The 26,265-nt window shown below is 38.7% G+C and overlaps 2 protein-coding genes across 4 annotated transcripts in view; both read left to right on the top strand.

Moving 5' to 3' along the window:
• The first annotated feature begins 834 nt into the window (after positions 1 to 834).
• On the top strand, positions 835 to 2,148 carry LOC122654940 (GDSL esterase/lipase At3g48460-like). Its single transcript, XM_043849194.1, has 2 exons — positions 835 to 1,417; positions 1,609 to 2,148. Exons 1-2 carry the CDS (start codon positions 881 to 883, stop codon positions 2,146 to 2,148), a joined length of 1,077 nt encoding a protein of 358 aa, XP_043705129.1. The 5' UTR covers positions 835 to 880.
• Positions 2,149 to 6,384: 4,236 nt separating this feature from the next.
• LOC122656352 (probable LRR receptor-like serine/threonine-protein kinase At5g63710) overlaps positions 6,385 to 26,265 on the top strand; it is a 31,505-nt gene continuing 11,624 nt past the window's right edge. The window contains exons 1-9 of one of the 3 annotated variants that reach the window (XM_043850830.1): positions 6,385 to 6,513; positions 8,072 to 8,248; positions 14,096 to 14,228; positions 14,413 to 14,484; positions 21,339 to 21,482; positions 21,726 to 21,797; positions 21,915 to 21,980; positions 25,962 to 26,032; positions 26,114 to 26,257. In XM_043850830.1, coding sequence (XP_043706765.1) covers positions 6,501 to 6,513; positions 8,072 to 8,248; positions 14,096 to 14,228; positions 14,413 to 14,484; positions 21,339 to 21,482; positions 21,726 to 21,797; positions 21,915 to 21,980; positions 25,962 to 26,032; positions 26,114 to 26,257 — 892 coding nt within the window. In that variant the 5' untranslated portion in view covers positions 6,385 to 6,500. Of the gene's footprint in view, positions 6,514 to 8,071; positions 8,249 to 14,095; positions 14,229 to 14,412; positions 14,485 to 21,338; positions 21,483 to 21,722; positions 21,798 to 21,914; positions 21,981 to 25,961; positions 26,033 to 26,113; positions 26,258 to 26,265 lie in introns of all 3 variants that reach the window. The other 2 variants (XM_043850829.1, XM_043850831.1) reach the window with 2 other exon arrangements.

Here is a 26,265-nt window from a genome sequence, read left to right as displayed (position 1 = left end):
TTACAGGATTTCCTCTATTCTTCTTGCTCTCATCTTTCTTCTCTTATCCTTTTCTTCTTGCTTAGCACATTATTGTAAGTGCGAGTGTAACATGACCAAAAATAAAACTAGATCAGGTTTTTCCAATTCAGGCTCTCCATCTTCTTCTCCTACAGATTCTTCTAAGTTTGGCTCTCCCACTTCTTTTCCTTCTCCTTCTTCTTCTTCTTCCAACTCTGGATCACCTTCTGGTACTGGTTCAATCTCAGGTTCAGGTTCAGGTTCTGGAACTGGTACTGGTTCAATCTCAGGTTCTGGTTCTGGAACTAGTACTGGTTCAATCCCAGGTTCAAGTTCTAGAACTGGTACTGGTTCAACCTCAGGTTCAGGTTTAGGTTCTGGAACTGGTACTGGTTCAACCTCAGGTTTAGGTTCAAGTTCTGGAACTGGTACCGGTTCAACCTCAGGTTCAGGTTCTGGTTCTGGAACTGGTACTGGTTCAATCTTAGGTTCAGGTTCTGGAACTGGTACTGGTTCAATCTTAGGTTCAGGTTCTAGAACTGGTACTAGTTCAACCTCAGGTTCAGGTTCTGGAACTGGTACTGGTTCAACCTCAGGTTCAGGTTCAGGTTCTGGAACTGGTACTGGTTCAACCTCAGGTTCAGGTTCTGGAACTGGTACTGGTTCAACCTCAGGTTCAGGTTCTGGAACTGGAACTGGTTCAATCTCAGGTTCAGGTTCTGGTACTGGTTCAACCTCAGGTACAGGTTCTAGCACTGGCACTGGTACTGGTACTGGTTCAATCTCAGGTTCAGGTTCAGGTTCAGGTTCAGGTTCTGCTGCTGGTTCTGGTTCATTCTCAGGTTCTATTTCAGGTGGTTTCAATGCCAACTTCTCAGGGATGTATGCATTTGGAGATTCATTTACAGACACAGGAAATTCTGCAATCTTGGGAGGTCTCATGGCCTTTTCACATGCAATCTTACCAGGATCACCTTATGGTTCAACCACCCACCTACCCATATTTCGATTCTCTGATGGCCGTATTCTGGTTGATTTTGTCTGTGAAGCTCTCCATCTACCTTACTTGCCACCATACAAGAACTCCTCTGCTGATTTCTCCAATGGAGCAAATTTTGCAATTGGTGGATCTTCTTCTTTTCCTGGAAATTTCTTCGAAGATCACAATGTCGGTCGCACATTAATGTGGAAACTCATCCCTGAATTCGCCCAAAAGCAATCGAATTGGTTCCAAGAGTTCCTTAACAACATCCAGTGCAAGGGATTAGATGATGTACAATGTAAGACCAAAGTAGGCATGGCACTCTTTTGGGTCGGCGAAACTGCTTTCAATGACTACCTTCGTAATTTTGGAGCTTCCAACACTATTCAGTCTCTCACGCAAAGGCTTATTGATATCAAGCTCAACCTTGTGAAGGTAACGTACCACGTACCCTCTATTTTATTCTCAAAAGTTTATTTTTTTATATTATAAAGATAAGGGTATAAAAGGGTTTTCAAAAATAAGTTAAAAGTGACATATCATTATATCATTATCAAAAGAAATATGTCATCGTTATGCATATTTTTTGAGTACACATGTGAAATGATACTATTTTTGCTTTTCAGACGTTGATGGACAAAGGTGCAAAGTTCATGGTAATACAAGGACTACCACCATTGGGATGTTGTCCGTTACATATGTCAATGGCATCGTCGGGAGATAAAGATGAGAATGGGTGTGTTAAGAGTGCAAACGCCATTGTTAAAGCACACAATGATCTTCTTTTGAAGAAGATAGGGGAACTTAGGGTACAATATCCACATTGTTTCATAGCTTATGCTGATTTCTTTAATGCATTCCTTAAAATATTTAAGAGCCCATCACAATTTGGGTTTACGGAGACATTCAAGGCTTGTTGTGGAGCTGGAAGTGGAATGTTCAACTTCAATTTACATATTCTATGTGGTGCCCCTGGATCATCTAATTGTCAGAATCCTACATCCCACATCAGTTGGGATGGAATTCACCTTACAGAAGCAATGCATAAGAAGTTGGCTGAGCTTTTCTTCACTCAGGGTTTTATCCAGCCTTCAATCCAACAATTGGTTGCTGCTGCTGCGGGAGCAAGCGGGGGACTGGGACTGGGACTACCAATTATACATTAATTAGTTATATACCAATATTCACGTACTATCGCGACAAACCGATCGAAGCCACCGGGGTAGATGTGACATTAACTCGGTAGAGCTGTATGCTAATAAAGCTTCTTTTTTTTCCCGTTTTTTATCATATATGTAAATTTTAATCCAATTTTGATAAATAAAAGGAGTAAGTATAAAAAATTATTGTAATGGACATTTTCTGTTTTTCTTTTATCTTCTTTCTTAGAAAAAAGAAAAGGGAAAAAGTTCTTTGAGCCGCTAGTGTAGGTACACTAGCACCTCTGTGTCTCTCTTTCTCTTCACATGAAAAAATTTCCTTCCTATGGTCTATACAATTTGTCATATTGCTTGCTCAGAGAACCCGCTTTCAAAAATTAATAAAAGAACTTTGAAACTTTAGAACCCAAACAGCCATTAGAAATTTTATTGAAGCATCGGAGAAAGGAAACCAAAAATTGTGAAATAGATGGAAAATATGTTGAGTAATCAAAAATTGCATTTGCTTCAATATCACAAGTATAATTAGCGAGAGAATCAGCAACAAAGTTTGCCACTCATAAAATATGTGATATATATGGTAACTGAAACATGAAAATTCAATGGAAAGATTTAATTCCAAATTCTACAAACAAGCAATAAAATTGTCTTTGACAACTTGAGCAATATTAAAAGCATCACACTCGACTAAGTTATCGAAAGATTAAATTCAAAGAATCTTGCACCTGTTGCATCAACCATATTTTGTTGTCAGTGGTGAAGTGAGGAATTGTAACCTTCTTTTGATTGTTCTTTGTGTTATAACCAAAAGTTATTTAAGTTAAGGGTGAAAAGGGTTTTCAAAAAATTTTGAAAATGACTTATCATTTTGACATTATCAAGAAACTGACACCATCTAGCATGTTTTTTTGGGTACACATGAAATGATAAGATTTACCCTCACTAGGGATGATGTTCTCTCTGCTCAGGAGCACACGGGAGCACAAGTTACGCCCAAACACATGGGGCCGGATGGATGTATCATTTCGGTCATTTGGGGGGGGGGGGGTTGTGCCAATCATTTTGCCCACCCCCATGTATCTGGGCGCATCCTGCGCCTCCAATGCCGAGAACATTTTCCCATAAAAATGTGTCAGAGGGGACCAAAAAAACATGGCAACTTCTTTTTCACCATGGCCTTAGTTTGGATAAGTTTTGACTATTACATTAACCATTAAAGAGGTAAACATATATTGAATAAAATGTAACTACTCCATATTCCCCCAAAAGCCAAAAAATAGTACACCTTTTGTATCTTTTTCTTTAACCAAAACATGCTTTGCTTGTGTGGTTCGCAACAACAAAGATCAAATGGCACCATACACTTCCTGTTTTGGTTTTTTTTTGTGAAAGCAACTTAGTTAGGCAGGATATAGAGTGCTAGGCTGGGCCCAAAGACCCCAAAGACCAGATTTTAAGGGTACGCACATATAGAATTTTACAGTACCTCTTTGTATAAAAAGGATTAAGACCCATCAATCAACAGGTCCCATTTGAGGGATATTGCCTTTGCCAAAGATCAGCAAAGTTGTTTAACGATAATTAAGCTCTACTTTCTGAACGGCCCACCTAGGAAGGTATGTAATCGATGGATTAAAATCCTCTCCAATTTCTTGATCGTCGAGTGCGGTGCAGTTTGGGGTTGAGAGGTTGATACCTGACAAGTGTGACATCCAAAGATCCGAGATCGATAGTCATTTTTTTTTTTCTTCTTGAACTCGGTATCGTTGGATGTCGTACCTACTGGGTGTCGAACTCTCAGCCCTGAATTGCACCCCCGCTGCAATTTTAGGGAATTGGAATGGATTTTTTTTTTCCTCGTAATGAATCAATTGGGCCCTAAATTTTTTATGGATACATAGAATGAGGTTTTTGCTTGCATGTCAAGTTGCATTCTAAACCCTAAACCTTAAACCGTACACCTTGATAAGATTTTAAAAATCCATGAAAAACAATTGAAAAGTAAATAGAAAGATATTCCAATGTTCAACACACATAACACTGTGTGCCACATAACCTAGAGGCATCCATTTCACATGGCAAATTAATGCTTTTTTCTAAAAAAATGGTGTAGTCTTTGCACTAAACTTTATATTTAGGGTAGATATGATTTAAAAAAAAAAAAAACACCTATCCTAGGAGTTTTGGTCGATTCTAAAAAATTTGGGTGTAAAACTCGCACCAAGGGTTAAATAGTAATTTTTCCAACTAAAAATCCCTAATTATGCCAACATTGCAGATGATTGAGATTTCAATGAGACTTCAAGGGACTTCTTCCATCATTGCCGCTAAGTTCTTCATTGGATTTTCATTATCTAAATGCCAAATAAATTATCAAAAGACTTGAGTCACCCTTGATCATTTCCAGGGTTCTAGGGGGTGTGGAGATCATTTCGCACACCTTTTGTGTCAGGGTGCAAGGGCGGTATGTCTGGGGCGACCAAGTGGCGTTCTTTCTCCCTTTTATGTAATAGGACTTTTGATCGTCTTTCTATCCCATTTTGCATAATTGATAACTCCCATTGCTAAATATATATTAGAAGGGAAGAAGAGAGAGAATGTTAGAGATTTTGAGATTTTTTCTTTCTTTCTCTTGTAGAAAGGAATTCAATCCTATGGCAGTTGGAAGTTGTTCTCATCAATTCATATCATGGATTCTCATTATCAGTGAATGGCACACAATTCTGTATGCATTTTTGGGAAAACCAAAAGCTTTCACTTATAGTTCTTAAAACAAATGCAAAAGGGAATCCCAATGGAAACATGCTCTCAAGGGCATAATGGATTATCTACAAAAGCTGTTTATTTAGTTTGTGGTGGACCAAATCACTTGGTGGAAAATGCATTTCAATGGTATTTTTTATGAGATCCAATTACATACCAAACCCCCGCTAATTAGTTCAATCCAATTTTACATGGGAAGACCCCACCTTGGATTAGCCATGTGTGAATTTTTAGGCCCCACCTTCACCATGTGACACTTAGGTTGTGCTTGGTATGCATTTTAGGTTGATTTCGCATCTTTAGACGATAAAAATAACTATTTTTATCATCCGAGAATATAAAATTGACTTAGAATGTAAACCAAATGCTGCCTTAGTGTTTGTTGTGACAAGTGGAAGGGTGATGTTGAAATACATAAGGTATTTGTAAATTAAAAAAAAAAAAAAACAAACAGTGTATTGCCTATATTGATCAGTCAATTTATAAGGTATTCCATTTTGTTCTTTGAGATTGTGCCTTTAAATCCATTCTTCGTTTCCCTGGTCACAGTCTTCTTGTTGGCCTCAATCCAACATGAATTTTAAAATATCGTGTCAGGGCGATAGGTGCGTAGTAATCACGCATTACATTGGCCTTTTTTCTATCCAACAAAAAAAATGAATACAATAAAATATGAATTAAATTTAATTCTTTCTAAAACTACTCCAAATAAATGTATATCCATCCAAATATTTAAATAAATAAAAAAAAAAGAATCCATTTGGTTGTTCCCACTTCCCCAGCCCAAAGATCATATATGAGAAACTAAAGTAAAACCCACTTAGGTGGTGGTGATTAGTGGTGGAAATACTCCCAAGAAGATTTTTCTGTTTTGTAGATTAGCCTGTGCTTCTCAGAATCTCAAATACAGAAAAAAATATTCTCTTCTTCCAAATTGCTTTCCCACCATAAAAGCAGTGAAAGAGGAGTGATAATGGTGAATTACTGGTCCCATGGAATAATAATGATAATTATGGGTATACCCTTTATGAGATAGGATTTGACTGGAGAAGCTTCTTTTTGAGTTGCACTTAAAGATAATTTCAATTATACCCCCTTTTTCATTAAAAGTAAAGTAAAGTTAATAATAATAAAATCAACCCAACAAGCCAGGTGGGTTTGTTGATGGATCTTTATCACCTCCAGTTTGCTGACCGGCCCAGTTCCTCAGTTCCTCTAACAAAGAGGGGCTGAAATGATCTCTCTACCCATGCCCAAACACCCTGCCCAAGTGAGGTCCACCATCCCCCTATTAGAGGAACTGGGGAACTGGGCCGGTCAGCAAACTGGAGGTGATAATTTTCCGTTTGTTGATGGATTCTCATTCTATCAGCCAAGTAGCTAAAAGCACATTGGCCATTTCGAATTCTTTTTATTTTTTTTATGTTTCTTTTCTTTCTGGAATGGCCTTTTGTGGGCCCAAAGACAATACTTCGAAGAAGTCACTATCGATAGGGATGTGACTTGAGGATTGTAAAACCTTTCTCCCCTTCTCTTCCACCCTTCTCCTCTCTGCGTATTAATTTCAAATCATACCATATTGGATTGCAACAGCCATGGCTGGTCGAGGTAAGTTACTTCTTGGAACCCAGATGATTTATTTGGTTTTTTGTTTGATTGGAGAAGTTGAAGCTACTTTACTTCTCATGGCAGATAAATAGTGTTCTTTTCCTTTCATAACTTGATTTTACTGTTTATGGTTTTTTCCACAAGAATTTATAAGCTTGCTTGAGTTCATCTTTATGTGCTTTCTTACTTTAATGGAAGTACTCTCTCTCTTTCTCTGTATCCAGAAGATAAACTGAAGGATTGTTTAATGGAAAATTCTTGCTTATGTTTCCATAATTCATCAGAAGTTGTATACATGTGTCTGGGAAATGGTAGATATCCCCTTGGATTCTTGTTTCAGTTTTCAAATCAGGAATTTGAGTGAAACTTAGGGTTGCTGCTGGTCTTTTTATGTTTAGACAAAGTTGCTTACAAGGCTGGCCTGGATTGATTAATAACTTTTCCGTATTTGACAAAAAGATAATGTCTTTATGTTTGACATACTAATTTTTGTTTAAAGTGAAACTTAACCTCATTTGGCTAATAGATTTTTCTGAACTCCATTTACTACAGAGCTTGGTTTTTTCAATGTATTTGTTTTCTAGAACCATCTGAGTAATAATTTTATTTACTAATCAAGAATTGTTACTTAAGATATGGCAAAGAACATGTATCACATAGGTCACACATCCAAATTGTCTGACTTCACTACCTTCAAGAGACAAAGCATCCTTAGTTGCCAATTCCTAGTTTGATTATCAGAACCTCCCTTCTTCCCTTTAATTTTTTATTTTTTATATATAAATACCTGTGGATCAAAATTAAAAGCAACAAAAAATTCAAGTTTTTTTTTTTTTTTTTTAAAATTTACTAAGGAAAATATCTTAAACCTAAAATTAGACATATTTCCAATATTCCCATGTAATAAGAATATAATAAACTAGTGGATTCAGTACAGAAACAGTTAGTGAACACTAACTCAATGAACCAAGGTCATTGAACAAGCCAGTGTCATATAAACTAAAGGGTTCAGTTTCTCTTCACCAATGGTGAAAAGATTCTCGGCCCTATGGCCATCGGATGGAAATAAGGGGGAGAGGAGCTTGGTTCTTACAAAAGGGAGGGGTGGGGTGGGGTGGGGGGGGGGGGAGGGGGGAGGAGAATGTCTCATCACGTCCCTTCATTTCGCTTCACCCTCTTCACTGTGGGTGAGGAGAAATATTTTCCTATACTAAATGTGATAAAATATACTGTGATTGTGTCTTAGGTAGTATATTAATTTTTTTTCAGGGGTAAAATTTTGGGCATAAAATTGTTGCCTGCAAGAGGCACAATTGGAACTTTTGTATATTTTATACATAACAAAAACAACTACAATTGTTGCACAATTATCAATATTTAGAGACTGGTTTACTGTAGCTTTTCTACTCCAAAATACTGATAATCTTTTCTACACCCTTTTATACAATAGATGGCTGTTTTCATTATCCCAAAGAAGAATCACTAATTTGCTAAACCAAATTATCAATTCTTTCTTATCTTCAGAGATTTCATTGAAAAAACTCATCCTTTCCTGTAGAATTAACAAAGAGAGGAGAAAGAAGTAAGATTCTGCTGGGAGAATTCTTGGAAGGAAATAGTTTGGCATTCCACATATTTTGCAGCTGGCAGATCTTTTTAAAGTTAATAGCAATCTGGATTATACTTCTTCAATTGTCATCTTTTGGTCATACATATGTGCAACCTGATTATGAAGGTATCAAGATATCCTGACACTTGCAATATCTAGATTGCTTCTTTATTTGGCATTGAGTTATTTGGAGCATGCTGCTGGACAGTTGTTTATTTTATTAGATAGGTTTGTGAAGGTCATACTCTTATTATTATGGATAACAGATTGTCCTAAAACCATTAAGCTGCATCTTCAGTTATTAAGTATTTAATAGTGATTCCTTTCTCCTCAGCAGCTTAGAGTTGTGCTAGTCATCGTAACCATATGGCAATTTTTTCTGTTATATCACTGCAGAGGCTGTGAAGTTGGCAGTTGAAAGGTGTTCGGAAAACATTGCCACATGGACTTTGTGTGTTTTCCTGATTTACCGATAGATTTATGTCCCCCCCTCCCTCTCTTGCTGCCTATGCTGGAATGAGGTGGAAGATATTGATCATCTTTTCTTTGTTTGCCCCATTTCCTCTTCTATCTGGAAAGGGGTGCTTACTGGTAAAATGTTGGCCATGATCCCGCATAATCCTCCCATTTCAGCGAGTGAGAATGGATTTGGGTGGACATGACTTTCCCTGGTTCTTCCATCTGTGACGTAGTGGGCAAGCTCGCCTTTGGTGTCACGATCAATTAGATTTGGATGGAGTGTAATATCAGGAAATGGTTTCCCAGCTCTAGATCCTACCAGCAGATTTGGAACTCCATTTCATTTGACATTAGAAGCAAACGGTCTTCTGTCTCTACTAGTTGTACTGATACCCCAAAGAAAAAGGAATATTGTTGTATCCTCGGGTCTCTCTCCCGCCTTTCTGTAGACCTCCTCTTCTGTGGTCTGAGGAAGTGGTTCTGCTTTGTTAACTTTGCTGTTTTTATTTTTTCCTTTTTCCCCCTCTTTTGGGGCCCTTTGTTTCCCTCATAATTCAAAAACTTGTAAAGATCTCGACCTGGCCGAGACGAGATTGCATACGAGATATCAAACATACATAGTTTTGATCGAGACAACCGAAATTTTGGCGAGATCTCGAAAATCTCGGATTTCTTGACCTGCTAGAGAAGAAACTACTCTCGCTTCTTCTCGAACACTATGACGTGGCATTCATATGTCATGCAAACGGAGGACAATGCATATCGGCTCCATCGGACCATGAGTGGACTCAATCTAGCACGTCATAGTTCATATCAGTAGACAGTCACAGATTCACAGCATTGTATTGTTATGACATGGAAGACTAGGGTGTCTATGACATATGCATTGCTCATTGTACTTGGGTGTCTATGTATGAAGAGTTTTGGGGAAACGTGACTTGTGTCAATGAGACACCAGCACACCTTTATTTATAATAAATGAGATATGAAGTACAAAGACTAATAGTTCCTCTAGGGCAACACCAAAGAAACCCTAAGGACAATTCTACCCTTGTATTTATATTACAACACTCCCCTCAAGTTGGTGCATAAATATCATACATGACCAACTTGCACACAATAGGATGAAAAACCTTTCTACTAAGCCCTTTAGTAAAGACATCAACTAATTGATCATTGGACTTAACAAATGGAATACAGATGAGACCCTGTTCAAGTTTTTCTTTGATGAAGTGACGGTCAATCTCCACATGCTTCGTCCAATCATGCTGTACGGGATTATGGGTAATGCTAATGGCTGATTTACTGTCACAATAAAGCATCATGGGAAGTTAGACAGAGACACTGAGATATTGAAGAAGGCTCTGAAGCCATATCAGCTCACATATACCCTGGGCCATAGAATGAAATTCAGCTTCAGCACTTGATTTGGCAACCACAGCCTGTTTCTTGCTACGCCAAGTTACCAGATTCCCACCAACTTAAGTACAGTAACCTGAAGTTGATCTTCTATCCTCAGGAGATCCAGCCTAGTCTGCATCTGTAAATCCTTCAATACACATGTGCTCATGAGGAGAGAAGAGGATCTCTTTTCCTGGAGCAGACTTTAAGTATCTCAAAATACGAAATACTGCCTCCATATTAGTAGAGTAGGGATGATGCATATACTAACTAACCAAACTAACTGCATAGGTTATGTCAGGTCAAGTATGAGAGAGATAAATTAACCTACCTACCAATCTTTGGTATTTTCCCTTGTCAATTGGTTCTCCCTCTTTACTTTTGAGATGACCATTAGCCTCAATTGGTGTATTTGCAGGCTTGCATCCAAGCATCCCAGTCTCAAATAATAAATCAAGAATATATTTCCTTTAAGAGAGAAATATACCTCTTGATGAACGGGCAACCTCAATTCCAAGAAAATACCGTTAGAGACCCAAATCTTTAATTTCAAACTCCTTTCCCATGTAGGATTTAAGGTTTGCTATCTCTGTAGGGTCACTCCCAATAACGACAATGTCATCTACATAGACAATAAGCACAATGGTGTCATCACCTGACTTCTTGATGAATAATGTGTGATCAGCATTGCTCTGTTTGTAACAACTAAAACCATTGCCTTATAAAACCGACCAAACTAAGTCCTGGGTGATTGCTTTAATCCATAGAGTGCTCGTTTCAATTTGCAGACTTTCCCTTGAGTATTATGGTCAAAGAATCCTGGAGGAATTTCCATCTACACCTCCTCCTCAAGCTCACCATGCAAAAATGCATTCTTAACATCGAGTTGTTGCAGTTACCAATCCAAGTTAACAACATATGACAAGATAACTCAAATTGTGTTCATCTTGGCCACTGGAGCGAAGGTCTCCTAGTAGTTTATCCCATATGTCTAGGTAAAGCCCTTTGCAACAAGCTTGGCCTTGTAACGATCCACGATACCATCCATTTTTTGTTTGACTGTGAAAACCCACTTGCAACCTACAACTTTCTTATCCCGAGGAAGAGTAGCAAGTTCCCAAGTGTCATTTTTCCCAAGAGCTCTCATTTCTTCATTCATGGCTTCTTTCCATCGTGAATCTGCCATAGCATCCTATCAATTATAAGGAACAGAAACAGAAGATAGAGAAGAAACAAAAACACGATAGGATGGGGAAAGTGAATCATGAGACACAAAATGGGAAATGGGATGTTGAGTGCGGGTTTTTTTGCCCTTGCTAACAGCAATAGGTAAATCAAGGGACTGATCAAAAGAAGGATCAACATGATAATAAAGGGAGAGAGACTCACCTGATGGTATGATTGGAACCATAAATCCTGGATCAAGAGAAGGCAGTTGGTTGGGCACAGTTGCAGCGGTGGTCTAAACTTGCTTGTTCCGAGCACTCCCATAAACATGTAGAGGTTTAGGAGATGATATAGATTCCCCCTGAAGTTGACTTTGTGAGTGTGTTGGATCCCTTTAAATGGGTTCATTTTCTTGTTCTTCAAACATCCCATCAAGAGGAGAAACTGTCGACACATTTTCCCTAGTTACTCTCCCTCTTGAAGAGGTGTCGATGGGGAAGGGTAATATCCATGGTAACAAAGTCACGACAGGAAGGTGGATGGTAACATTTGTAGCCCTTCTGGGTAGCAGAATAGCCAATAATATGCACTTACTGTTAGAGTTTATGTAGTAGGGGTACTTTAGGAACTAGTTTGTTGACTAGTGGCCTTATATTGTAATTTTTCTTTTTTACCTTTTACCTCCCTAGGGAGGTGTATGTAATTCCTTTTATATTATTAGTGAAGTAATATAGGTGTGTTGGAGACAATACTCCAATACACAACATTGCATCATTCTCTCTTCTTCTCGAACCTCCTACTTCCATCTTTCCCTTGTTCCCTTGCTCTCTTTAACTTCCAACTTGGTATTAGAGCACTCTTTGGTGGTTTGAGGTTTGAGAGTCGAGTCACCTTCTTATCCCTTTTCTTTCCTCTCTTTGGAACCCTAGGTTACAAAGGGTTTCCAAGGAAGGAACTATTATGTAAAATGTTTGAAGATCTCTTACAAGGAGCATGAATGAAGACCATGGAGACCATGAAGGAGGATTTTATTTGAAGAAATAGGGCTTGGAGCTCAAATCAAACTAACTCAGCTAGGCAGCATGTTACCGCCAGCTTCTGGGTATTTTTTTTCTCTCTCTTCTTCATCTGGTTGCTTTTGGAGCTGGAGTTTAGCCTTTTTGGATCGCCCTAGGGTATGTTTGCTCCCCCCCCCCCCCCCCATGGTCTCGGCTCAGGTCTCTACGAGTTGCTGCTCCACAACTCCTATTTCTCTTGGTTTCTAAGGTACCGCCAGTCTCTGTTTTTAGTCTGTGGTGTTTATAAAGGTGGTTTGTGATATTCTATGCTGTTTATTTTTGGTGATTTGTGCTGTATGAGCCCTTAATATGGCTGTATGAGATCATTGTGCCTTGAAGCATATGGTGGAGTTGGATATTGTTCAAGTATTTGCTTGGTTTGCTTGCTGAACTGCAATTACTAGTGTTTGCAAGTTTCTTTTGGGTTGAGCAGTGACTTCCCATTTTACTTTTGTTGTTACCTCTACTTTGTGAGTGTATTTCTTCATCATGTCTAGAAGCAGTGACACTACCGCAGTGGTCTCGAGTTGATGCTACCCTTTGGAGGGTTTGTTTAAGTGGAGATTCATCAATTTGGTGCTTGTTTCCCTTGGCTGGAATTTTTTTCCTAGCATTGAACTGTGTATTTGGGTTGAATGTGATCTCCCCATTTGATTTGGATATTGTTTTCAAAGTGGGACTGCTTGGTGTTAGTGAAGAAAGTTGTTTGAGCTTCTCTAGTGGTTGTGTGATGAAGCTACACCTACAAGAATGTCGTGATGTTGAATTTCTTTGAGTTATTTGCCTTGTTTGGTTGTTGGACTATGTTCACTAGTGTTTGAAATTTTTTTTTTTGGGTTAAGAATATACTCCCCATTTGACTTTGGGTATTACTCTCATCTTGTAAGTGTGTTTCTTCAACCTATCTAGATTAGTGAATCGACAGAGGTTGTTTGGAGAAGTCTTACCTGAGAAGAACTGTCTCTGTTTGGGTAGAGTGTGTACTCCCCATTTGATTTGGGTATCATCCCCATTTTTCGTGTATTCCTACATTATGCCAAACCTACTTTGAAAAGAAGGAGAATGAGTGCATCTTTCTGTCCAACCTTTAGCATAAAAAAAGTTTGATGATAAAAGAAAATATGATGATGAAATGCATATATTTCCCAACTTTCTTCTTTTAGAAGTAAAAATATTCATTTAGGAGTGACTGAGGAACTTCCAGTCGATACAATTATTTGTTTCTTCAAATCTCATAATTTTTGAACCATCCCTTTTAGACCAACTTCGTTTTCTCCCCAACACTTCCATTTTCAACACCAAGCCAAACATGTCTCTAAGTTGCCGAGGAAGTATCTTGGAAATACTCTACATATGTTGCTGTCAAGCATATCTGGCTAAAAGCTCAATCTTTTCAATCTTTCACCAACTCAAAATTCGTTCTTCTGGGGTAAAAATAAATTCCTACTGAACTCATCAGGAACTTGAAGATGTCACTCTTCACAATATTTTGAAACTCTTGAAAAGCAGGTAGAGAAAAAATCCTGAAGGTGAAATAATTTGCATCTTACTTTAAAGTATCAGGCTTTTAACATTTGTCCTCCTAATTGTTTACCTACTTCTACTATTCTTTTTACTGTAGTCGAGCCTTAGTGATAGGTAGGCTCATGATAAAATATCCATGTGAGTTAATGTATTTCATTTCTTGCCTTTTATGATTTATGAGTAAAGGATCAATTATCATACTGAAAGGTGTATTATTCAACTATACCCTGTAACTGATTAATTTTACCTTCCGAAACCATCTCTTTTGGAAGCTTTGAGATTCAGTCTGTTCATCGTAAAGTTCTTTTGTTAAAAAATGCATCACTGGTCTGACATGTAGTTTTATTTTCTGTTCATATTTTAGGAGAAGCTCTAGTTGAGTTTCTGAAGGCTCTAAATGACACCAATAAAAGAATTACAGATTGGAGTGTCTATCTTGTGTCACCATGCTATAGCTGGTCTCATGTCACTTGCAGAAATGGGCATGTCACAACCCTGTAAGTGTTGCTTTTTGCTTCTTCATTGATTTGTTATTCATTTTCTATTTCAGTGGTGAATCAGTGAGCTTTCCAATGTTATACGCTGTCTTTGTCCCTTTTGATGTTTGATTGATATTTCTTTCAGGGTTTTCAATTGCTCTATCTTTTACAGTGCATTTAGTCTGTGAATCTTCCTATGCAGGAGTCTAGCATCAAATGGATTTTCAGGAACCCTTTCACCTTCCATTACCAAACTGAAGTTTCTGGTTAGCTTGTAAGTTTTAATCTTGATATAATCTCACTTCCTACATCGTTACTTGTCATCACCATATTCTTTATGCAACTACAATGTTCTTTTGTTGTTACATGTAGTTTGCCTTATAGACATGCAGCAGTGAGACCGTTACTAACAAGTAGCAGCTCCATTTCCTCCTCAAAAAGATCAATGGATGACTAACTAACTTCCTATATGAATAAATAAAATATAAAATAAACAAAATGATGATTATATTTCAAAAAAATATATCACAACTTATTCTATTAGATTTGGAGAATTTCAATGGAGCATCTAATATGCGGACAGATTACTTTGCATTTTAAGACCTAATCCATCAATAATTAGGTTAAGATATTTTTTGGAGGGCCAACTGGTTGTGTCTTTTTCCTTTTTCTTTCATCGGCAATAGATTAATGATTTCAGTAATCTATCTGATAGTAAAATTTGTTTTAGTATAGAAAGCACAAAAACTATAATACTGCCGTGAGCTAAAAAGATTTTTCTTTTTGCTGTTAAGAAAAACACATTTTTGTAAAATTCACCACCATTAATGGATGTCAACTACAATACAATTTTTGGTTGCAGGAGTCCACTTCATAACTGATGCAATATCGGTTAGAATTATTGGCTAATCTTATGCTTAATCATCCAGGACCATTGGTTTCTTTCCTTCCATAAATCCAATGAAATGGAAAAAGGAATTAATCGTGATAATACAGTAGCTTTTAGATATAGAGGTATCTCAAGGCAAAGAGTAAAAATAATCTCCAGTTCTGAAAGTACAATATTGCCTTACCAACTGCGCAGTCTCACATTGCAGGTGACATACTCACCGCAGGGCAGTAGGCCAGTAGCTTCTGTATATAGAGGCGTCTTAATATGTTGGCAGTAACTTTTTAGGGAAGTAACATTTTATCAGTGGGAATGCTAGACTTTATATTGGTAGATACCACATGGTTTGGAAATTACTGTAGAAATTGTTTTATTGAGCTTTAACTTGCTTAGAGGTTGTAAGGCATGAGTGCTTGCAATTTAATAAAAGATAAGCTGTTAAGAGTTTAATGGTTAATGCTTAGTTGATTTAGATTTTCTTCCCCAGTATTATCAGTCATTAACCGAATTTTAAGCAAATCCAACTTTACATATTCTGTGACCATATATTTCTTGATTGACCCAATTTTCTGCCCTGTTAAGCACTGCTAATCTTCTCATGGTGTCAGCATCTCATAAAGTTCTTTTTCTTTGCCTGATTTGCATTCATCGAATTGCACAAAACTAGTGCCTCTTCTCTGTCCATCTCCTGTTTTACCAAACTCATCTCTCTTGAAGATTTAACAAGTGTTTATCTACCTATGATCAAAGAAACTGGTAAGGCTCTACCAAGAAAACTAAAAAATGGCCATAACCCAGTGCAAGACCCACTTTTGCAGGGCCTCAGGAGGGGTTGATTGGAAACTGTTGAAATAGGTTACTTATCCCCTATCCGATTGGGGTAAGCAGTCCTAATTCTATTAGGACTGCTTCCTAACCGATTGGGGAAGTACCCCTAGTTAGATTAGGATGTTTCCTCTTTATTCCCTTTTATTTTTCTCTTTTATTTTTCTCCTTTTTTATTGTTTATCTCCCTCAACCGAATCCTAGTTTGGTATTCCTAGTTGTACTAGGAATCCCTAATATGATTAGGACTGAGGTTGATTCCTATTTGTACTTGGATCCTTATCATTCTACTTAATATAAATACAAGGCCTGTGTGATCTAAGGATCTACAGAGTCTTACCCTAATTCAATTATCTTTACATGGTATCAGAGCTAATCTCGAATTAGGGACCATCTCCCACGATATTTCAGTTTTTTCTTTTTTTTTTCTCTCTTTCTCTCTCGGTCTCTCCTTTCTCTTCTCCCTTGTTCTCTATTGTCACATAGGGCAGCACTGATGAGGTGATCTTTCGATCCAGTTGCGCCCCCCATTACCTCATGGATGCTACTACATAATTCTGCTCGATAGGAACCAGCACTTCCAGCTTGTGCAAATTGGAGCTTCAGTTCTTTGAGGATTGCTTCTACTTCTAATACAAGGCATCATCTCCTTTTTTTTGAAGACCAGAAACTGCAGCAGGAATATCTTATTATTGCTTCATGTTCCTATCTCAGATCTGATCATAGTTTCAAGACCTCCTTGAGATCGATATTTACCAAATCAGGGTTTTTTCCAAACCTTGACAATTGTCGATCTAGGAGTTTGAGCTCACTACTGTATCTGATTTTTTGAAGGCTTCTTCTCCACCTATTTGGACCCACTCGACAGCAATTTAGGCTCCCACAGTTCAGTTTTATTGAAGAGGACCTCCTTGAGATCGATATTAGCAAAATTAGGGTTTTTTAAAACCCTACCTCTATCGGATTTAGAGCTACTGCAGTTTTTTTTGGAATCTGATTTCAGGAAGATTTTTCTCCCATTCTTAAGGGCTCCTTATCCTCAGTTCAAGTCCATTCACTGCAGGTTTTTTTCAGCCCCTTGGATCCTTCATCGATTTCATCAAATTCAGGGTTTTTTCAAAACCCTGACCATATCGATATAGGGTTCTTATTGGCTGCTGGTTCTCATATTTTGGATATCACTTGAAGATATTTTTTGGCATCTCTGCTGCCGGTATGGGTGACTCTACCAACTCTACAGCTACCTCGGATCATGATAGCAACCACAAGACAGATTATCACAGTTTTTCACCTAACCCTATCAAACCAGATGGCTCTAATTACCTTCTATGGTCCAGATCAGCCTCCTTTGCCATTGCTGGCCGTGGTCTCACAGACCATATTGATGGCACTAGTGTGAAGCCCAGTGATAAAGGCCCTGCTCAGACTAAGTGGCTTGCCAATAATGGTGTTCTCATGTCATACCTCATAGGCTCTATGACTTCAGAACTACAACATAATTTTCTTCTTCTGAATACTGCCGACCAAATTGGGCTGCTTGCAAGGAAACCTACGGGCAGCTTGGTAATGATGCCCAAGTTTATGAACTTCGACAAAAGGTACTTCACACTACTCAGGGAGACCTTTCTGTTTCGAAATTCTTTGCTACTCTCCGCAGCCTGTGGCAACAGTTGGACTACTTCTCTGATTTTCACCCTACTACAGTTGATGACATTGCTTCCTATAAAAAGCATGTGGACAAGATTAGGGTCTATGACTTCTTGGCTGGCTTAAATGTGGAATATGATCAGATTCGTGTTCAAGTGTTGGGCCATAAACCTTTTCCCACACTTGAACAATCTTATGCCCTGGTGTCCTCTGAGGAAAACCGTAGGGCTGCCATGTTGCACCCTCCTACTATAGATAGATCAGCTCTCAGGGCTGCTGCCCTAGCCTCTTATGCACCTAGTGGCACTGCTTCTCTTGGTGATTCTACTACAGGGAATGTTGTTTGTGAGCACTGTCACAAACCCTATCACACCAAAGAGAGGTGCTGGAAACTTCATGGGAAACCGGCAGATTTTGAAGCTAAGTGGGCTACCAAGACAAAGATAAAGACAAAGCCCAAGGCACATCGATCAGGATCAAGTATCGCAGCCCTGCTCACTGAAACTGGTCTATCCCAGGATGATATACGAGCACTCCTACGTATGCTCAGGTCTTCTGCTGTCACTGCCTCTACTACATCAGCGACTGCCAATTCTTCGGCTCCTTCAGGTCCACACTTTGCCCGGTCAGGTATTCCTTTTGGAGGACATTGTGCTTTTGTGGCTTCCCATCCTTGGATCATAGATTCTGGAGCCACAGATCATATGACTGGTTCCTCTAGTCTGTTTAACAGATATTCTCCCACTTCTGGGAAAGATAAGGTCAAAGTGGTTGATGGTTCCCTTTCCTCCATATCTGGAACAGGAATCATACAATGCACTTCTTCTCTTCCCTTGACTTCTGTTTTGCACATACCTAATTTTACTACTAACCTCCTTTCCATTAGTAGTATTACTCGTGATCTTAACTGTAAAGTCACTTTTTTTCCTTCTCATTGTGTATTTCAGGATCTGGACTCTGGGAAGACGATTGGATTGGGTAAAGTGCATGGTGGCCTGTATCTGCTTGATGACGGTCGCTTCTCTCCACTACCATCTCCGCTACATCAGAACTCCTTGGTCTCTTCTGAACTCTACCAGTGGCACTCTCGGTTAGGTCACCCCCCTTTAGGCATTTTAGCTCATTTATTTCCTAGTTTGGTCACCCTACGTACTAAGGATGACTTTTTTTGTGAGGCCTGTGTTCTGGCCAAACAGACACGTTCAAATTATCCTATTTCAAATAAAAGAAGTTCTACTTGTTTTAATTTGGTACACTCTGATGTTTGGGGCCCTAGTCGTAAACCATCTATTTCTGGTCATCGTTGGTTTGTGTCTTTCATTGATTGCCATTCTAGGAACACTTGGGTTTATCTTTTGCACACTAAAAATCAGGTTTTCTCCTGTTTTCAACATTTTCATAAAATGATACAAACTCAGTTCCAAGCTACTCTCCAAATATTGAGAAGTGATAATGGAACTGAGTATACTGAGTCCCAATTTCAGAAGTATTTGGCTGACCATGGCATTATTCACCAGACTAGCTGTGTTGATACCCCTGCCCAGAATGGCGTGGCAGAAAGAAAAAATCGTCACCTCCTGGAAATGTCCAGGGCTTTGATGTTTGCGAGGAATATTCCCTCTCAATATTGGGGGGATGTAGTCCTCACTGCTGCCTATCTTATCAATAGGTTACCTTCTCGGGTTCTTGGTTCCTGTACTCCCTCTGATATTTTATTGGGCCATTCCTCCTTTATTGTGCCTCCCAAAGTCTTTGGGTGTGTGTGCTATGCTAGAAATACTAGCTCCCCTAGAAAACTTGAGCCTAGGGGGCTCCGTTGTATTTTCTTGGGTTATTCTCCGACCCAGAAAGGTTATAAGTGTTACTATCCCCCTTCCCGTCATGCCTTGGTTAGTATGGATGTGGTTTTTCATGAGACGCTTTCTTATTATTCTTCACCACCTCTTCAGGGGGAGAGTACAAGTGAAGATGTGCCTTTTGAGATTCCTCCACTGGAGGTTCCTCTAGCTGCTGCCAAACCCAACCTCCCACAGCTGCTGCCCAGCTTCCTTTGACTGCTGCCCAGCCTCCCACGGCTGCTGCCCAACCTCCCACAGCTGCTGCCCAGCTTCCTTTGACTGCTGCCCAGTCACCTTTGGACATTGCCCCACCTTCTTTGACTGTTCCTCCCTCACCTACTGGGAATCCTTTACAGGGGGAGACCATAGAAAATAGTGATGTTAATGTTCCTATTCAGGGGGAGCTAACTCCAGTGCAGAGAACTATTGGTGAATTTCAGAAGAGAATTGACAACTCCAACATACTCACCTACACAAGGGGCAGAACCAACAAAGGGCAGATGCAATCCTCTTTAGCACCAATACCCATTCAATTGCCGGCTCCAGATCCAGATCCTCCATCTCTTGGTAATCCCTCCTCCTCCGACCTACCTATTGCTCATCGCAAAGGTACTAGGACTTGTACTTTACATCCTATATCTCGGGTTGTCTCTTATAGTTCTCTTTCTCCTTCTTTTCGTGCCTTTGTATCTTCTCTCTCTTCTGTTTCGATTCCTAAAAATTGGCAGGAAGCTTCTACAGATGGAAAGTGGAAGGCAGCGATGTTCGAAGAAATGGGAGCACTGAATAAAAATAATACATGGGAACTTATGAATCTTCCTCCAGGGAAAAAACTAGTTGGATGTAAATGGGTCTTTGTGGTTAAACAGAAGGCTGATGGTTCTGTGGATCGATATAAGGCACGTTTGGTTGCAAAGGGGTTCACTCAGACTTATGGAGTTGATTATCAGGAGACCTTTGCACCCGTGGCAAAGCTCAACACCGTCAGGGTGCTATTATCTTGTGCTGCAAATCTTGGGTGGGATCTTCAGCAGTTAGATGTCAAAAATGCCTTCCTCCATGGAGAGCTTGAGGAGGAGGTATACATGGACATTCCACCAGGAAACATTCCTAAGTCCTAACCTTGGGATTTTGCACAAAGTGGCCACTCTCAAGTCATCACATTATTAAAATATTTTCAAGAATTGAGTTTACGACAGTTAGTCTTCAAATGTGAGTAAGAGCCTAAAAATAGTGATCAGAGAACTGTTAATTCAACAGTTGTCAAGGTAATGCCTAGGCATCCAGGCCCTTTCTTGGGTCCAAGGCGACAACACACCTTGTTGACACTTCACGAGTGTACGTTGGTTTATGTTTATTGCTTTATTTTTCGATGAATATGCTTATATTATATCCTATACTTCGTTTATTATATGCTGATTTTCTCATATTAGGTCATTACTAGCGTAATTATATCGTATTGCATTGATATGGATTTTAAGTTGCATATAAGCATAATTTTATGAAATTATCATTGCTATATTACATATCATCATATGTTGCATGCCTAGGTGCCTCTCCAATGCCTTGTGTCGCCTAGTTGCCTTGACAACTATGGTTATTCCTTGTGTATGTAATTTAGTGAGTCTTGTTGAAGTCAAAATATTCTGCATACGCATTTAAAGCTCCTGTATTTCATTTGTCTGGTAATCCTCTCGAGACATTTTCCATCTTAGAACTTTTTCACTGTTTTGTGCTGATGATAAAACATTTCTGGTGCTTGCATCTCTGTGATTATATGGATAGCATAGAAGGTATCTATGTTAAAAAAAATATAGATTACTTGAGTCTCTGTTATTGGTTCATTTCCCTGAGGGATGAAGCTACATTCTGCATGGTGAATAGTGAACATTCAGAGAAGCATCATAATTAGCACCTACTTTTGTACAGGGAATTACAGAATAATCATCTATCGGGTGTGTTGCCTGATTACCTTGGCAGAATGGAATGGCTACAGTACCTAAATCTTGGCAATAATAGTTTCAGTGGGTCAATACCTGCTACCTGGGGTCAGCTTTCCAATCTTAATCATCTGTAAGATTGCTTCACTTCTTGCACAATTAATCTTTCTGATGCTCCTCAGATAGTCTTTATCCCATGGCTACAGACCATATTGTCATGTATTCAAACTTAACCAAATCTTGTCACCGTGTTATTTTGATAATTTTGGAAGACTCCTTTTCTAAGGGATATGACAGTTTGACTCAATGAAAAATTAATCATTAATGTGCTCCTTCAGCCTCCTTTTGGTCTAAAATGTAAACCATTTTGAAGCAGGATAGTAAGTGGAAATAAGTTGAGTGGGCCTATTCCTGCCTCAATCACAAATATTACAGGATTGTTGGAAATGTAAGGAACCACCGAAAATCCTATGATGTTGCTGTCACGTCTTATTGCAACTTTCAGTGGTTTCCCTATTATACTCTTCTGAGAATGCATTCTAATTATGAGTTTCACTGTGTACAGTGATCTTTCATCCAACGGCTTTAGTGGGAGAATTCCACCAGAACTGTTTAAAGTTCCACAATTCAAGTAAGTCATCTACACAGTCTTCAGATCTTGCTTTATTTTCACTAACCTACGACGTTGTAGACTTGTAGCTTTTGTTTTGTAATTTTTCTAGTACGGACAAGTGTATAAGGGCAATCAATGATTGTATCATCAGGCTAGTAAGAGCACATTTTTGAGAGCTTACGATATTTATTTCATGCAATCCAACAGTTTTCAGGTCTCACATCCTATATATTACCTTTTCTTCCCCCTCCCTGTCTTGAAGACATGCTGCACCAAGTTCAATTCCTTAAGAGTATCCTGTTTTACTTTTTCTAATAAATAATACTAAAATAAGATAAGGAAATTATTAGGAGTTTCCATTAGGTTAGGCAGGATGGAATAGGGGAAAAAAATAAAAAATAAAAAAAGTCCAGTTTAGTTAACAGACGAGGGTAAGTCAGCCTACAAACATTGGTTGGGGATTATGGATAGAGGACAAAGCAATTGCGGAATGGCAAACTCCAAAGCCAATTATCGAAGTACAGAGTTTCATGGATTAGCAACATTTTATCGGCGGTTCTTAAAATTTTTTAGCACCATTACTGCTTGAATGAAAAATTGCTTGAAGTCCAAAGGATTTATTTGTACCAAATAGCCGACAAGAGTTTTAATTTGATTACAAAAAAAGAAGAAATAGGTTGAAGCACCCACACTTTTTTTTATCCAATTTTGAAGAAATCTTTGAAGTAGAGTATGATGCATCATACATTGGGATTGGGGGTGTCTTAAGCCAAAAGGGGTACCCAATTGCCTACTTAAGTGAGAAATTCAACAATGCTAGCATGAGATACTCTACTCATGAGATTGAGTTTTATACCTTGGTACAAGCCTTGAGGTTTTGGCACCATTGTTTGTTTTAAGGAGTTAGTTAATATTCTGACCATGAGGCCCTTAAATGTAAAGGGGCTCAGCTAAGAACCACTCTATAGTAGGATCGATGATAGATTGCAGCAGAACTTCAAATTAGAAACGAAGGCAGAATTAGAAAGTTTATGCGATCAACCAAACCAGACAACATAATGTCACCAAACTTAGGTCGAGTGGAGATAATGGTGAAGAGAATCTCTGCCAAAAATTTCAGTCAATTCCAATGGCCAGAAGTAGGGATCTAAACTGGAGTTGGAATTAGAAGGTAACTCCAAAAATAGAAAGTGTAGAGTCGCAGGCCAATCCAGCCAACAACAGAGCCCAAGACTGGGATCGAGTGGTCTCCTCAGGGGTCTGGAACAGTCCTCCAATTATCACCTTCGATGGAATAAAGGCTGCAGGGTTTAGGTCCTTCGATGGCAGCAGCAGAGAACTTGAAAGGGTTGCAGCCGGCAGGTGTGGAGATGGGATTTCTGGCCCCTGTTCAGCAACAGCAACTCCAGTACTTGTTTGGATTGATTTCTGATCTTCTCAGTTGAAGCAGCAGCAAACAGTTGATGTCTCAAAGTAACAACAGGGGCATAGCTTGATTGAGGTGGGAAAACAATGAAAAGAAGATAGGAGAAGAAGAGAGAAGGGGATAAGGAGATTCGGCTCTCAGCAGCACTAAGGTTTCGGCTCTCTCAGCCAGGTCCTCTCACCCTTCAACCTCACAATAGGATGATAAACTTTGCACAAAGCAATCAATTCAACTTCATTAATTGTATGGAGGCTACTAAGAGCCATTACATGTATGGGCAGCAACAGCTTGCCCCTCAAGTAAATGGAAAATAGAAATTAACTTGCTACCAAGTAGCTTACAACCAAAATAGAAACTTCCTAAGAAAATCTAGCTGCCTTATTTCAAAATAGAAACTCCTATTTTAGAAAACAAAACAAAAATAGTAACAAACTGAAATTAGAAACTACCCAATATACTTTATAAAACTGAAAATAGAAACTAAACTATGGCAGCATTAGGATAGAATCTTTCTCCACTTGATGGGCCCACAAAAATCTTCTAAAAAAATCCCCACACAAGGAAAATATGGGGTGTGACACTGTTCACGTGAACAGTGTTTTTAGCCTCTTCTTCTTCATGTTTTGTCCTACATCACCCTTAGGTTCCTTAATGCCCAAAAGCGACTTAATGCTAGGCATGCTAAGTGGGTTTCTTATATTCAAGAATATGACATTGTGATTTGTTACAAATCCGGAACTATGAACAAGGTTGCAGATGCACTTAGTCATAAACGTTATCTTCTCAAGACCATGTCTTACGAAGTCATTGGATTTGATCTTTTACCTAGACATTATGAGACCGACCCATACTTGGGATAAATTTGGGAATAATGCAAGATTGGTCAAATTGATGATTTTATGATTTTGAACAACTATCTAGGATGAGATACTCTATATAACCTTAAGTTTTATGCTGTGGTGCAAGTTTTGAGGTTTTGACTGGGTTTCTTATATTCAAGAATATGACTTTGTGATTTGTTACAAATCCAGAACTATGAACAAGGCTGCAGATGCACTTAGTCGTAAACTTTGTCTTCTCAAGACCATGTCTTACAAAGTCATTGGATTTGAACTTTTACCTAGACATTATGAGACCGAACCATACTTTGTATAAATTTGGGAAGTGATGATGTTAAGATTTTGAATAACCATCTTTTCAAAAATAACTAGCTTTGCATTCCCTAAAGTTCCTTAAAGGAAAAGATCATCTCCGAACTACATGCCGGTGGTTTGGGAAGTCATTTTGGTATAGACAAGACCAAGAAGCTTGATCATGACATATGAACGAAGATAGCCATTTCAAAGTTCAAACTCGAGGACAAGTTCTTTTAAAGCGGGGGAGAATAATGACATGATGAGCATTTAATGCCCATCCCTTCTTCCAAGATGCCCCTCCTCTCCAACGTCTCTCTTTACCTCCTCAGCATCTCTTTTTTTGTCTTTCCCAACATCCTCCATCTCCCTCCTCGATTGGCCCCCCAACGTCTCTCTCTCCCTCCCCCCTTTTATATATTTTTAACTTGGTTTGAAAGGAATCAGTGATTGATTTCTTCTTACCTTTGGTTGTGCTTTTGTAACCTCCATTGTGAGTTTGAGGTCCTCTTGTGGTGAGAGAATCTCACACTTGGCTGAGTGAGTCCCCAAGAGACCCCAATGATAAGTGGTTCTCTTTGACCCTTGAGTTAGGTAGTTCTCTCTGACCCTTGCTATCTTGTACTTGGTTCTACATTTGCAATAGAGTTCTTCATTATCAATTTTATTGTGCCTTTTCTTTTTGAGTGGCATCGTCCATATGGCTAAAAATGCCCTTTCAAGGCTGGGCCCTATATAAATATACAGGGAAATAACACAGTAAAGATGGTGATAGCACATACAGTGAAATACGTTGAGAAAACCTGATTAAATTATAGGAGAAGAAAGCATCGCAACAGGGATCCATCATCAGTCAAAAAGATGAGGACAGTTCATTTGTAATTTAGAGTGCATTGGGTACTGAAAGTACCTTAAAGGAATAAGATGACTGCAAGGGTAAAGTAATGAGGATCCAGCTTCTTGGATGTGCTGAGCCATACAAAATTCCTAATTCCAAACTGTCTTCTGCAAGTAAGAAAAAGAAGCCCAAGGGAGCACATGACTGAGTTTGGCAGATAATTCAAATACTATCAAATGATTTAATTGTCAAAAAAAACAACATAAAAAGTATCAATGGATTCTCCAGTCAGAGCAGAGATACCGTTTGAATTACAACTTTTTAGCTTCGCTGTATATAACTGAACTCAGATTTCTTATTGAAACCCCCCTGGCATGAGTTATTTCAAAGCACTAATTGCTAATTCCTTTCACTTGTTTTTTTATTTTTTGGATAGGATCCTTTCACTTGTTCAATGCTGCTTAAGGAATGTTTTAGAATCAAGGATGATTTGTCACACCAAAATTCTTATCACTGATCTAACATGAATAGACCCAAAATGTTACTTCTTTTATCCAATGTATTTATACTTGATGATTTGACTGTAGAAAAGTTATTCTCAGTTTTGCAGGAACTCATCTCGATTGTGGATCTCACTGGCAGCAGCCTTGTGTTTCACAATCTTCTGTTCCTGGTACCCATTTACTGCATTATATCCTTTCCTTTCCCTCAATGAGCCAAATATTTATCAGCTAATGCAGTGATATATTGGCAGCTTCAACTAGAAAGTCAAGACTTGGAGTTGTACTCATAGCTGCAGTTTTTGGGGCAATTATGCTCCTATCAATTGGAGCAATATTTGCATATCGATACTATCAAATTCGTAAACCTAAAAATGACATGTTTGTTGACGTTTCAGGTAATTTG

Source organism: Telopea speciosissima, chromosome 3 (genome assembly GCF_018873765.1).
Source record: "Telopea speciosissima isolate NSW1024214 ecotype Mountain lineage chromosome 3, Tspe_v1, whole genome shotgun sequence".
NCBI lineage: Eukaryota > Viridiplantae > Streptophyta > Magnoliopsida > Proteales > Proteaceae > Telopea > Telopea speciosissima.
This window is presented reverse-complemented; position numbering and strand designations above follow the sequence as displayed.

What these genes read in the sequence shown, in the direction of transcription:
- LOC122654940 (XM_043849194.1), top strand. Translation starts at nt 881, where the DNA reads ATGTATGCATTTGGAGATTCATTTACAGACACAGGAAATTCTGCAATC. An exon ending in TCAAGCTCAACCTTGTGAAG is followed by an intron (nt 1,418 to 1,608) that starts GTAACGTACCAC and finishes TTTGCTTTTCAG; the next exon opens with ACGTTGATGGACAAAGGTGC.